Source organism: Colius striatus, chromosome 24 (genome assembly GCF_028858725.1).
Source record: "Colius striatus isolate bColStr4 chromosome 24, bColStr4.1.hap1, whole genome shotgun sequence".
Classification (NCBI taxonomy): Eukaryota; Metazoa; Chordata; class Aves; order Coliiformes; family Coliidae; genus Colius; species Colius striatus.
Window position 1 is genome coordinate 4,474,489 of NC_084782.1, and position 14,289 is coordinate 4,488,777.

General features: G+C 57.9%; 1 protein-coding gene across 1 annotated transcript; it reads right to left on the bottom strand.

The window, feature by feature from the left end:
• Nucleotides 1–4,011: 4,011 nt before the first annotated feature.
• LOC104554240 (gap junction beta-5 protein) lies at nt 4,012–6,986 on the bottom strand. The gene is made up of 2 exons (XM_062014476.1): nt 6,872–6,986; nt 4,012–5,112 (listed from the first exon to the last, which is right to left on the bottom strand). Exon 2 carries the CDS (start codon nt 5,090–5,092, stop codon nt 4,265–4,267), a length of 828 nt encoding a protein of 275 aa, XP_061870460.1. The 5' UTR covers nt 5,093–5,112; nt 6,872–6,986; the 3' UTR covers nt 4,012–4,264.
• Between the last annotated feature and the right edge of the window lie 7,303 nt (nt 6,987–14,289).

Here is a 14,289-nt window from a genome sequence, read left to right on the forward strand (position 1 = left end):
CCCACTTCTTCTCAATGACTTTGCCTCAGCCATAGTTTTGCAACAGCTCATTGGTGTTTCCATCCTCCAGGAACCTGCAGCCACCACCCTCCCAGGAGTGACACAGACCCAGGTCCCCCCATGCCACAGGACCCTGTCCTGCCAGCTGCCTCCAGTCCCATCCCACGGGGCCTGGGATGTGTTCCTACAGGGGATGTCCCTCTCCCCAGAGTGCTGGTGGCTCCCAGGAGGCTGAGCCCCCCTCTCCCTGGCACACAGGCTCAGCCTCTCCCCACCATTCCCTGGAAGGAATGTGTTTCCGCTTGCCCGAGGTTTACCTGACCTCTCTGCTGCTCTGAGGCTTTCCTGACATTCCTCCTCCTCACTGTGGCATTTTGGCAGGCAGTCCCTGGTCCATGGAGCCTGAAGTGTCACCTCTCCAGCCCTTCCCTCGCACGGGGAAGTGTTTGAAGAGCCCGGCCGGGTGCTCGATGCTCTGAGGTGTTTGCTCCCCGCGCTCGTGGCAGACGAGGAGCTGCTCACCCAGCAGCTTTTTGGCTCCAGGAGCTCAGATGAAGTGTGTGTGTGGTGTTTGCTGGGCTGGGGATGCAGCAGAGAGAGGTCACAGGAATGGGAGACCTCATGGGAGCCTGGGGGTGAGCTCAGAGGAGGGGGCAGACACAGACACCCTCATCCCAGCTGCCAGGAGCCCCTCCCCAGCCCAGAGCTGTTGGCAGGCTCAGGAATTTGAGCTATGCTGAGAACCACGGGCAGGTCTGGCTTCTTGTGAAGGCAGCAGCTCCTTGTCCCATGGTGAAACCCTGTGAAGGGTCAGGTGAAGAGGCCAGATCCCCCCAGCAGCCTTTCACCTGCAGGTTTGGAATTTCAGGAGAGGCTGCAGTGTGAAAGTTCAGGGGCCTTTGACAGGGGCAGATTTCCTCTCAGGCAGCTGGGTGGGGAGTGGAAACACCCCGTGTTTTGCAGCACTGAGCCAGATATTTGGGTGTCCCAGCAATGGGCAAAGCCCTCCACCCTCCCTGCCGCCCTTCTGAGGGCACAGGGACAAGGTGCCAATGTTGTTCAGCAGCTCTCAGCACCTGGGAGCCCTCAGAGGAGCTTCAGGTACATGCCCAGGGTATGTTACCTTGCTCTGACTCCACGGGGTGACAAGTGAAAGGCTTCACTGTTAGATATGAACCCCCAAAGCACCCAACCTTGGGTCCTCTATGAAGCACAAACCCGAGCAGAGGAGCAGACACACACCAAACCAGCAGGAAAAACTCAGTGTCTTTCAAAAGCTCTTAAATGAAGTGTGTGTGTGGTGTTTGCTGGGACCCAGCACTGCCTTTTATCTCCAGCTCCCTGCCTGCCAACAGCATCCCAACAGTCCCACTCCAGGGCAATGTCCCCGGGGACGAGCCCTGTCTGCCCCGCTGGGGCACAGGAGCCACGGAGTCACGGGAGCCTGGGAGCCGTGGCCAGGGCTGGACAGAAATCAGAGAGTTCCTCTTCAATTCCCAGCAAACAGGCACTTTTGGGGAGGGAAGAGATATGTCAGGAAGAAACAACTCAGGAAGAAACAACTCAGGAAGCAACAAGTCGCACGTGAGCCCTTCCACATCCTCCTCCAGGCTGGAGTCGGTGATGGGTTTTAATCCTCTCTCCCCCGAATTCAGGGGGCTTTCTAGTCACCCCATGAGCAAATACAATCCTCTGTACCATGACACAAAGCCTGGGAAACGTTCAGCTGCTGTTGTGACATCCCTCAGTTTATTTCCCTTGCCTGTCTCAGCCCAGCCCTGTGTTTCTGCAGCACTGGCCTCATCTGCCCTCGGTGCACAGCACAGAAACACAGCAGAAATCAGCAGCCAAACGCTCCCATTCGCCTGTCCCGCTGCTGATCCCACCCCTGGATGGTGCAAGATTCCCCCTGGAGCTGTGGGGAGCTGCAGAAATCCTCCCTCCCACAGATAAAGCAGCACAACAACCAGCAACTGGCCGGTCGGGTCTCCTGGCTGCAGCTTTGATGTGCAGAATGGGGACAGGGTGGTTGCTCTGGGTCTGGTCTCTGCCCTCAGCGGGGCTTGGACATGAGGAACACCTCGGGATTTTGCTCATCGAGGACAGACTTGATCAACAGCAGCCAACCTTGCTTGAAAACAAACAGCCCAGCCCTTGCTCTTTAAATCAGGCACTGGTTTGCACACAAAGAGCATTTTGTGTCCTCTGACGTGAAAGGCTTCTGTAAAGAAAGTGTTCAGGTGGGTAATTCAGCAAGCAGGGACATGAGAGCAGGCAGAGCCACAGATCACACAGTCTCTGAATGCTGGGGGCTGGAAGGGCCCTGCAGAGCTGCTGCAGCCCCAGCCCCTGCTCCAGCAGCTTCCCCTGGCTCAGGGGGCACAGGAACGTGTCCAGGTGGGGTTGGAAACCTCCTGAGAAGGAGCCTCCACACCCTCCCTGGGCAGCCTGGGCCAGGGCTCCCTCACCTCAGCACCAAAAGGACTTGCTCCTCATATTCAAGCAGAACTTGCTGTGTTCCTGCTGATGTCCATCACCCCTTGTCCTCTTGCTGGATACTGCAGAAAAAAGTGTCCCCTCATCCTCCTGACACCCACCCTTCAGGGATTTATCACCATTGCTGAGGTTCCCCCCTCAGCCTTCTCTTCTCCAGGCTGAACAGCCCCAGGTCCCACAGCCAGGAACAGCTTCACTTTAAATGAGATGGAAGGAATGCACCTGTACTTCATCATCTGCCTCTCCTCCTCCCTCCAACTCACTACTGTCAGTGCCAGGAGCTGCTGTGTTCCCAGAGGGCTGCAGGCAGGGATCCCCCCAGGGCCACTCCACCATCCCGACCCTCATGGACCCCTGCCCTCAGCATCCCCCAGGCCGTAGCAGCCCCTCAGCCTCCCCCTTCAGCACACCCAGCTCGGTCCCTTCCCCAGGGTGGGCTGTGGGAAGGAGCTCAGCTTTGCCCCAGGAGGATGGGAGCTGGTTCATGGGCCAGATGTGTTGCAAAGCGTCAGCAGCTGCCCCTGAGAACAACTCCAGCCCAAGAGAACACAGTGACAGCATCTCCCTCCTGTAGCACTGCCTTTGCTGGGGCTGTCAGCACTCACTGACTCAACAATCATCACACCCTCCACACACAGCCCAACCAGAGACAGCTCCAGCTGCATGTTCCACGTTAATGTCACTTAGGAGTGTGTTTGCCATGAAATGGTTGTTAATTACCCATCCTGGCTAATGCTCAGGTTCTGCTGACGGCCTCGGAGGCTGCAGTGCTGCCTGAGTCACAGAACACAACACATTACAGCAACAAACAGACCACATTCTGCCATTTCAGGTTGTTGTTTAATCAATGCTCAGGGTGGTTTTCCTCCCCTGTGTTTGGCTCGGGTTTGCCCTGGTGTTTTGCTCTGATGAGGCAGGAAGAGCCTGGCAGGATCCTCACTCCTGAGGTGGCTCCTGCAGCACACACACAGGCTCCTGGCCCCTCAGCTAATGAGTGCTATCAACAACAATCAACAGGTCTGGGATGGCCCTGACACCTGCAATGTGGCTTTACCTGGGGTGAGGGATAGGGAGAGGGGTTCCTCAGGGGGGGCTCACCCTGGCTGTCCCCTGTCCCCCACCTCCTCCACCACACCTCTGAGCTGGTTTGATAATTAGTGATGTGTTTAAATTCCTCCAGCCTGTTCCTGGCAAAGGGCCACCCACAGGTGCCCAGGGGTGTTCAGGCTCTGTGTGATGGCAGAGCAGACCTTGTAGCACCCTGTGCACCCCCAAATCCACCCACCTCCAGCAGAAGCCGTCCCTTGTACCCATCTCCAGGGGCTGCTTCCACTTCCAGTGGCTTTTCTGCAGCAGAACTGATCCAGACCCAGCCTGGAGCTGCCTGTGGCAGCGATGCCTCTTGGCAGGGCTGTGCCCAAGGAGCAGAACAACCTCTTTGCCCATCACTTCTGAGGGACAGAAGTTTTTATTCATTGCAAGGAAAGCCTCAGGACCAGCTGAGCCAGCCTGGCTGGGACGGACTCAATGTCTGGGCACCGCTGCTGCCTCGGAGCTGCCACGGAGCCGCTTGTCCCTCTTGGCTCTCAGGGACCACACGTGTCCCACAGCCTCCAAAATGCAGCAGAACCGTGTAACACACCTTCTCCCAAAGATGAGAGAGGCAGAGAGCCCTTGGACACAGCCCAGCTCCAGGATGGAGGAGGAAGAGCGGGAGGGGGACGAAGGTGCAGGGAAGCAGGTGGCTCCTGCCTTCCTCCAGGCATCTCTAGGGAAGAGCCTCCTCCTCAGGCAGAGTGACAGGGTTGGGGGCTGTGGGGGGGATGGAGGCAGTGGGGGGTTTGTATTCTGCCCCGTGGAAAACCTGCCCTGCTGTGTCAGGGGGCTCAGCACAGGGCAGAGCACAGTCAGGGCCGTGCTGGGACCTCTCCCCATCACTGGGCTCCAGGCACTCGCAGCACCGCTTCCCAACCAGGTAAACGGCCTCCAGGAGGCTCAGCACCACACACACACAGGCTGTGACCACCATGAACAGTGTGAAGATGTTCTTCTCTGTAGTCTTGGAGATGAAGCAATCAACCACGTTGGGGCAGGGAGGCAGCTCGCATTTCACCACCCTGGGCAGGGTGTAGTTCCTGTAGATGTGGTAGAAGATGTAGAGGAAGATGACGTCCACCCCAGCCTTGAAGAGGAGGCTGAGCAGGTAAGTCCACCACAACCCCCCTCGCTTCTTGCCGGGGTTGGTGTAGATGCAGCGGGCGCCGTCCCCGCCGGCAGCGCGGAGCCTCTGCTCCTTGGCCTCCCGGTAGGCCACGTGCATGATGACCAGCAGGGACGGGCAGGTCACCAGGATGAGCTGCAGGGCCCAGAGGCGGATGTGGGACACGGGGAAGAAGTGGTCGAAGCAGACGTTGCCGCAGCCCGGCTGCAGCGTGTTGCAGTCAAAGTCCTTGTGGTCGTCGCTCCAGACGCGCTCGGCCGCCACCACGTACACCAGGAGGCGGAAGATGAAGACCACGGAGAGCCAGATGCGGCCGAAGGCTGTGGAGTATTTGTTGACCCCACTGAGGAGCCCTTCGAACACCCCCCAGTTCATGGTCTCCTGATGCTGTCAGCCTGGGATGAGAGAGAAGAAACAGTGACACAAAGCACAGAACCACAGAACCGAAGAGTCAAAGAGTCTCAAGGGCTGGAAGGGACCTGGAAAGCTCATCCAGTGCAACCCCCCTGCCAGAGCAGCAGCATCTAGAGCAGGGCACATAGGGACTCATTCAGCTGGGTTGGAATGTCTCCAGAGAAGGAGCCTCCACAGCCCATCTGGGCAGCCCCTGCCAGTGCTCCCTCACCTCAACAGGGAACAAATTCTTCCCTATGTTTCTTTGGAACCTCTTCCATTCCAGCTTGTCCCCGTTGCCCCTTGTCCTGTCATTGGCCATCCCTGAGCACAGCCTGGCTCCATCCTCCTGACACTTGTGAACATGAATGAGTCACCCCTCAGTCTCCTCCAAGCTGCAGAGCCCCAGCTCCCTCAGCCTTTCATCACAAGGGAGATGCTCCACTCCCTTCAGCATCTCTGTGGCCCTGCACTAAACCCTCTCCAGCAGCTCCTTGTCCTTCTGGAACTGAAGGGCCCAGCAGCAAAGTGCCCATCAGAGCACCTGTGTGCCCCAAAGCAATGAGCCACCCTCCTGCCCATATAGCCTTGGGGACCACCTCTACAACCTTTCCCCAGCACAAACCTGGTCCAGGTGACGTGTCTCCACAGAGCACTGTCCTCAGAGGTGAGGGACTGCCCCCCTGTCAGATCTGCTGCTGCAGCAAGAGCATCCTTCAACCAGCACCAGCCCACAGCTCAGCCCTCTGCCATCCTTTGCCCCATCTCTCTCCTCCTTGCCCAGGTATTTGTTGTTAATTCCCTTGGGTTGCCAGGCCTGGCCTGGGCGGGCGACAAATCGGAGCAGGTCGGGCCATGACTCACCCGGCAGCTCTGCGGCTCCTCTCCCATCGCTGGAATCCACCGGCGCCTCCGCTCTGCCTGTGCCAACCCCCTCGTGCCCACGCTCAGGGCCCCCACGGCCGGGCAGGGGCAGCTGGGGGGCTGCACAATGCCGAGGTGCTGACCCAGCACCAGCTCTCACCAGCTCAGACTGAGCTCTGGCTGATCTCAGCCCCACATTGGGAGCAGATGATTTGCCTCATGTTGGATAAACATCCCCCCACAGCGTGGGGCTGCAGCCCACCGGGACCCCTGGGGCTGTGCTGGGTACCAACCCCCCTTTAACATTTCACCTATCACACACAACAACCCCATCTCTGCTGACCCCATCCATGCTTCCTGCAGCAGCCCAGGGATGAGCCCACTGGGATGAGCCCACCGGGATGCAGCCCTGGGATGAGCCCATTGAGTTGAGCCCACCGGGATGAGCCCATTGAGATGAGCCCACCGGGATGAGCCCACTGAGATGAGCCCACCAGGATGCAGCCCTGGGATGAGCCCATTGAGATGAGCCCACTGGGATGAGCCCACTGGGATGCAGCCCAGGGATGAGACCATTGAGTTGAGCCCACCGGGATGACCCTACCGGGATGCAGCCCTGGGATGAGACCATTGGGATGAGCCCATTGAGATGAGCCCAGCGGGATGAGCCCAGCGGGATGCAGCCCTGGGATGAGCCCATTGAGATGAGCCCACCGGGATGACCCTACCGGGATGCAGCCCTGGGATGAGCCCACCGCGATGTGCCCATCCGCATGCGCCCATCGGCGCGGCGTCGGGCCGGGCTCCGCGGTGCTCCCCCTGCGGCAGACGCCGCTCCCCCGGCCCCAGCGCCGCTCCCCCCGGGCCGGGGGCTGTACCAGGTTCCGTGCCGCTTACCTGGGGGCTGTCCCTCTGTCCCGGCCGCAGCGCAGCGCCCGGCGCCGCCTGACTCATGCCGGAGCTCCTGGGAGCGGGGAGGAGATTCCCGGGGGGCAGGGACGAGGTTCGAGGCTGATCCCCACGTGTGCCACCGGCTGCCAGATCTCCTGGGGCGATGGGTCGTGTCCCGGCGTGCAGGGGCCTGATCCTGCTGCCGTGCAGGGAAGGGCAGCAGCGGCTCGGGCACCCCCGGGCAGGGAAAGGTGGGTGCTCGGGGCTCAGACCCGCAGGGGTGAAGTGGCCACTCAGCCAAACACCCCCCTTTACAATCCCTTTTTCCTCAACCTTTGCACCACTTCAGGAGAGCCTTTATCCCTCCCCACCTTCTCACGAGTGGGTGGCAGTTGATTATGTTGCTGGGAACTAGTTAATCCCTTCTCCTGTGCTCCCCTCCCCTTGCAAGCTGGCTCAAGCCTCCTCCCTATGATCCCCAGAGCCCGATCACCAGAGCCCAGGAGCCCTCCCAGCTCAGGGAACCCCCTTTTTGAGGCTTGCCCCCCAGCTCACAGCTCTGGGGTGCAGGGGGGCAAGGAGAGGCGCTGGTGCTGCGTGGGACAGGAGCTGGGGTCTGGCTGGAATCAGCTGAGGAACAAACAACACGTTTCATTTGCAGTTCTGCTGGGCTGAAAAAAACCCACCCCACCGTGGAGAAACAAATCTAAACAGCTGTAAAGTAAATTACCACTGTTTGCAGATGGCTCCAGGGAAGAGTTCTGCAGTTTGAAATCAAACAAGCCCATTGCTATTTTCTTTTGCCAACGTGCCTGTGCAGGGACTGTGCCAGGAAGGGCTGTCTGAGGGCTGCATCCCCCCTGAGCAGGCAGGGAGGGCAGGAGCAGCACCCACCCTGCAGCACCCAGCAGTGGGGGGGATGATGCTTTGCCCCAAGTGCCCCCAGGGCTGCAGGTGTCTGAAAGGGCTCTTGTGGCTTGTTGCTTTCTGGGTTAAAATCCTGTCTTTTGGGGAGCTGCCAGCTGTGATGGGCAGCTCCTGCCAGCGTTGGGGTTCAGGCAGAGCCCACCTCCACCCCTCCATGTCCCCCTGGATGGCACCAGCTGAGCCTGAGCAGAGAGCAGCCCCTGGCAAATACCTGTTGGGAGGCAGAAGAAAAATTAACAGAGAGAAAAGCCACAGAGTGGAGTGAAGCATGAGGCAGGAGCTGCTCTGCTGCTGCCCTTCCCTCCCAGGGACACAGCAGGAGCCACAGTGGATCCTGGTGCATCCTGGGCTGCTGGGCACTGAGCTCCCACAGCTGCATCTCACTGCTTCAATGTGCTGGGATTCCAGTTTCCCAGGGGCACGAAGGGGGGGTGCTGAAGGCTGTACCCTCCCCAGGCTGAAGCCAGGCAGCCCAGGCACGTGGAGCTCTATTAATGGCAGCACTTTATCTTCCAGGAACAAGCCCCATTAGTGCATTTTCACTACAACATGAAATATTAATAACACTTTGCATTTATATAGTGTCATTCATCCAGGAGTCACCAGCCCAGCTCCTGACATGAATCAAACACCACAGCCAGCTCTGGAGGAGGCAGGGAAACGGGATTAAACCCATTTCCCTGCTGCACACACTGAGGCAGGGAGTTTCCTCCAAGGCATTGGCACTTTGTGTTATGGGTGAGACCACCAGCAACTCTCCTTCTCACCATCCATCAGTGGAAGCCACTGCTCTAAAGCTCAGGGAGATGCATGGGGCATTCCCAGCTGTCCCTCCCACTTCTCAGGGAGTTTTGCTGTTGTCACAGAACCCTCCAATGGTGGGGGACTGGAAGGGCCCTGCAGAGCTGCTCCAGCCCCTGCTCCAGCAGCTTCCCCTGGCTCAGGGGGCACAGGAACGTGTCCAGGTGGGGTTGGAAACCTCCTGAGAAGGAGCCTCCACACCCTCCCTGGGCAGAAGTTGCTGTAGCCAAGCAAATCACTTCCTTGGGCCATTGGCATGTTGCTTTTTCTTTCAGTCCTTTAGGTCTCTCTCTTGCCAGATTTTGCAGCTGGGAAGCACAGCAAACTTTGTGTCTGGAACTTCCTTCCCCCAAGGCCTGGGTGAGGTTTCAAAGCACCTCCTGTCCCCCCACAGCAGCTCCTGCAGGTTCTGCTGCCTGGCACCACATGGGTGATGTGTTCCTGCTCCCTCCATCTCCAGGGTCAGGTGCCAGCAGCCAGGCTGGGCTGTGCTGGGTGGTTCTTGGGGGGGGGTTATTGGCTTGGAGGAAGGAAATGTGTTTGGCATTCATGCTGTGAAGATTGAGCTGTCTGGGCCCTCTCTTTGGAATGTGACCCCATGGGCACACACTCAGCTGCTCTCCAGGAGCATCTGCTGATGGTCCTTCCCCAGCTCCAGGGACCTGCAGCCTCCCAGCAAACCCCACTCTCAAGCACTGCCACAACCAGGCAGGTCTTTGAGTCTCTGCTTCACTTTTACTCAGGTGAAACCACCAATGACAGCTTGGTTTGCTGCTGAGAAGTTTGATTTCCTTAAGAAAACAAGTCCAGCTGAGTTAGTTTTGGGGGATACAGCCCAAAACCACACACAGCTGCTCCTGAGCACTGGCTGGTGCTGAGCTGCTGCCTCATTCCTGCTCCTGTGCTGAGGGTGCTGGGAGCTGTGAGGGGAGGTTCAGGGAACCTGTCAGCTCACAGCCAGCCAGGCCCTGACACAACCTGAGGGCTCCTGCAGCATGAAAGAGCAACCAGAAACCCAGTGGGGAAAGGGCTATTTTCATCTTGTTAAAGAGCCTTGTATTTAAACTCCCCTTCAGGTCTGGAACACAAGATGATTGCAAAGGCTTCTGCACACTAACTCAGCAGGAATCGCTCCTGCTTTCAGTGCTGCTGCATGCAGGTGCTGGTTAGCAGGGCACCATCCCATTACTGATGCTGGATAAATAGGGAATGGGTGCTGGGTGAAGGTCTGGGGCTGGTGGTGAGCAGCAGGGATGAGCTGTCTGCACAGAGCAGGGCTGCTCCCTTTGCCCAGCACCCTTGTTATTCAAAGAAGGTGGCACCTTGTTTGCAGATAATTAGTAAAACCCCAAATAGAGTGAGCACACAGAGCAGGCTGGATGGTGGCCACACCACTGGGACAGTCCTGTGAACAGCCCTTACAGCCAAACCTGGGGCAGCCCTGGTACCCTCCTTGCCTGGCCCCATCCATCAGCCCATGGCCCCGTCCCAGGGCTCCAGTCACCACCTTCCTCACACTGCCAATGCCTTGGGAGACTTGCAAAGACCCCAGAGGTTTCCTAAGAAGGGCCTCCCACACCTTTTTGGCCTCCACTTCGAGCAGGGGATGCCAGCAAAGGCTGGTGACAGGTCCTACAGATGCTGGTGGCTCAGGGACATGGGCCACATACCTCCCAGTCCACTCCCAGCACCACAGCTGAGGGCTCAGCAGGAAGGGAAAGGGATGTGAGGGCTTCAAACCTGGATTGGAACAGGTCCCACAGGATATTCTCACTCAAAGCCCTTCATGAGTGCTGCTGGGGAAAGGGGAAGCTACAGCTAAGGGGGGATGGTGAGAGGGTGGCACTGCTAACGAGGCTGACAGCAATGAAACCACTGGGCTGGTTTGGCAGTAAGGGGGGTAATGAAGGGAGAGGCTGTGGAGAGCAGTGCCTGGGGAAAGTGGCCAGGTCCAGCATCCCCAGAGGCCACAGTGATGCTGGGACTGAGGATGGACCTGTGTGAGAGAGGAGCTGCTGCCCAGAGCAGCCACATGCCAGACCCCCAGCACAGAGAAAGGATCTTCTCCCAGAAAGGGCCTCAAAAGCAGCACCAGCTCTGCTGCTTCCCCAGCTCAGGGCTCCTTCCTGCAGCCAGGATGGTGCTTTGCAGATGCCCTGGGTCTGTTTAAGAGCCCTGTCTGAGGACTGTCTGGATGAGAGATGGCACATGCTCTGTGTCCCAGCCCAGCAGTGGCCATCTGACAGGGGCAGCACCTGTGACTCTGCTCACATTTACAAGGGAAACTGCAGGGAGGAACCTCATTTCTAGGAAGAGCTTAATTAATCATGGAATCTGACTCGATGAGACGTTTTGCTACCGAGGAGATAAATCCACATGGTCAGTGGTGGCTGAGGATGAGATTAACAGGGACCTAAGTCAGTGGACAGTGGTGAGCAGAGGAGGGGACAAGGTCAGCAAGATGCCAGGACATGTCTGTCCTGCAAAACCTCTCTGCAGTGGGAAGCAAATGAGTGGGGCAGGGAGGGGAGATGATGCTGTGGCACCCGTGAGAGCAGCAGCAAGAGCATTTCCAGCCTGTACAGACCTGCAACCATAGCAAGAATGTGGAGGACAAAAGCACAGGCTGGAGGGGACTGTGGGCAGTCCCATGGTCTTAAAACCCAGGGGGGTTGGGGTCTGGGATGCTCTTGAAATGGGAACAGAGACCAACCCACCTCTCAGTGTCTGCTGAGTGCCCTGAAGGAGCCTGGTCTCGGGGGTCTGGGGTTGTTTGGCCGGGTAATCCGTGTGCAAGCGCCATCTCTGCCCTTGCTGCTGACCTTGGCAGCACTCAGAGGGGTGATCCGTGGGTCAAAGTCTTTATATCCCATTACCAGTCTCCTGAGTCATGCCTGTCCCCTGGCAAGTTCTATTATTTTGAAATGGCAGCTAAATGGGAAAGGGGTCGTGCTCCCAATCCTGTGACAATAGGACATGACAGCACTTTTCTGAGTGATTAAGCCTCAGGTGATGTCAGGGCTACAAGACAAGTGGCTGAAGGCTGAAAGGCTTTAATCACCTTGGACATGTCAATGCATCCTCCTGCTCCATCCTGGGTGGGCTTTAAAACAGGAGGGATAGGTAAAATAACAATCAAGCCCAACCTGTGCACCCCCCAGTTAGTTCATCCACGCTGCGGGTACTGCTGTTAATAACCAGCCTGAGCGGGCTGTTGGCCCTGGAAGATCATCCTGCAATAAATAAGCCCTGATGCCTTCCAAGAACTTGTGTGGGGCTGTTGGAGCAGACACTAGATGGCATCGGGAGAACGTGCTGTGCAGCACCAGCCGCCTGCAACAGCCTGGCAAAGCCCAGCAGGAGACTCAGGATGACGGAGCAGAAAATGTGTCTGGTGTGGGGATGCTGCCAGTTCAGTTCCCCTTTAGCCTTGCAGTGGGGTGGCTTCCCAGGGGTGCTCTGCCTCTTTTCTGAGCTAATGAAAGAGCTTCTCCCTATATATATCTCTCTATATAAGTAAGGAACTGGGGCTTGGAGCCCTCAGAGCTGCTGGTGGTTCCCCAGAGCTCAGCTGCCCCACCAGCACCAGCACAGAGGGAGTGTTGCCTCCATCCACCCCACACCAGGGCTGCTGCTGATACCAGAAACCTGACAGCTCGCTTCACACGAAGGAGAAGGGTGTTTTTTCCTCTGTTGTAGACTGGGCACGTGCTCTCCCAGCTGCTGGCAGACAGAGGGAACAGGGAAACAGCTGATGATGAACCGTGGGGAGGGCAGGGGGTGCAGCTTTGCTCAGGCAGGAGAAGGCAAAGATGCCCCAGTACCCCCCAGCTCAGTGCCAACAGGGCAGCCCCTGCCTGCCACTCGCCCTCCCTCCAGCCCCTCATGCCTGGCTCTGGGGCAGTTTGCCTGGAGAGGCCTCTGCCTGGGACAGGCTCTGCATCCCAGCCCTGGCACTTCAGGGAAAACGGCATGGCCAGGCTTTGTGTTGCTCTGCTTGTGTAGCTGAGACCCACTGGGGTGATGTTCACAGTGTCTGGGGTGTGGGCTACTGTCCTGCCCACTCTCCTGCCCCTGCCTCCCATCCCATGAGGCTGAGACTCCCCCTGCCCTGTTCTCTCTGCCCAAGCAGGGTAACACGTAGCAAAGCCCAAACTCAGACACCCTCACAGGCACCTCTGCCACAGAGCTCAGCTTTTTTGGGGGCGGCTCTCTGCCCAGGCAGCCTGATGTTACAGCATTCTTCCAAAGGCTAAAAACTTGCTCACACCCTAAGAACTACACTCCATTAAACCCAACCCATCATCCCTCTGAATCTGCTTGTGCCACTCCTGGGGGCTGTGGGCAGCAAATGCATGAGCTGAACTCTGAAAAGGGCCCAGACTTGGCTCAAAGCAAGAGATTCTGCATCATGGTGTCTCAAAATGTCAGCATAAAGAGCTGCCATCTGAAGCTGGAGTGGCTCTGTCTGGAGAGCAGATAGCAAACTGTTTTGTCCCTCTCTGTTCTCAGTTCAGGATGAGAAATTTGTTCAGGCTGACCTTTTCCCTCCCAGATCCCCCCAAAAAAGTTCCCAATCTCTGTTGGCATTTCATAAAAATAGCACAGAAGAGTAACCCCTCCCTCCCCAAACACCAGCCAGCTGCAGGGATGATGTGCTCAGCTAAACTGCAGCACACCAACACACACAGAAGCTGCAAGCTGGAGGGACTTCAGTGCTGAGATTCCTGCCCCAGGAGAGACTCCTGGTCACCCACCACTGCTGTGTGCCTGGCACATCCCCCAGGCACCTCCCCAGGGCTCCCTCCACATCCCATCAGGAGTTAAGAAGAGTGTGGGCAGCAGGTCGAGGGAGGTTCTCCTTCTCTGCTCAGCCCTGCTGAGGCCTCATCTGGAGTCCTGTGGCCAGGTCTGGGCTCCCCAGTTCAAGAGAGACAGGGAACTGCTGGAGAGAGGCCAGTGCAGGGCCACCAAGATGCTGAGGGGATGGAACATGTGTGTGAGGAGGAAAGGCTGCAGCCCTGGAAAAGGCTGAAGGGGGTTGTCAGGAGGATGGGGAGGGACACTTCTTTCTCTGTAGTCTTCAGCAACAGGACAAGGAGTAACATGCACAAGCTGGAATAGGAGGACAAAGTCCTTTGGTGCTGAGGTGAGGGAGCCCTGGCCCAGGCTGCCCAGGGAGGGTGTGGAGGCTCCTTCTCAGAAGGTTCCCAACCCCACCTGGACACGTTCCTGTGCCCCCTGAGCCAGGGGCAGCTGCTGGAGCAGGGGCTGGGGCTGGAGCAGCTCTGCAGGGCCCTTCCAGCCCCCACCATTCTGGTTTCTATGACTCAGGTCTTGTATTAACAAAAGCAAAGCCAGAGGAAGCACCTGAAAAAACACAGGGAAGTGGGAGGCCACGATGCCCCATTTCAGCTGCCTCTGTTGGGAAGCTCAGCGCAGACAAGGTTGTCTCCAGCACGACCTCGAAGAGCAGAAACCACCAAAAGCCAGGGGCTGCTGTCAGGAAAGGCCAAAGAAGCATCCACCATCGTGATGTGTGGCTGCTGAAAAGGGCTCAGAGACCTTGTGCTTGGGTCTGGTCTTGGCCTGGAGCTCGGTGAGCATCTGCTATGCTGGCTGGTGCCGCGTGGGCCAGCAGCACGGCCCGGTGAGGCTCTTGGCACGGCAGAGCTTGGTCTCCTTTGCAGAGCAAA

Coding starts and splice junctions, on each gene's coding strand:
- LOC104554240 (XM_062014476.1), bottom strand. CDS start 5,092: ATGAACTGGGGGGTGTTCGAAGGGCTCCTCAGTGGGGTCAACAAATAC.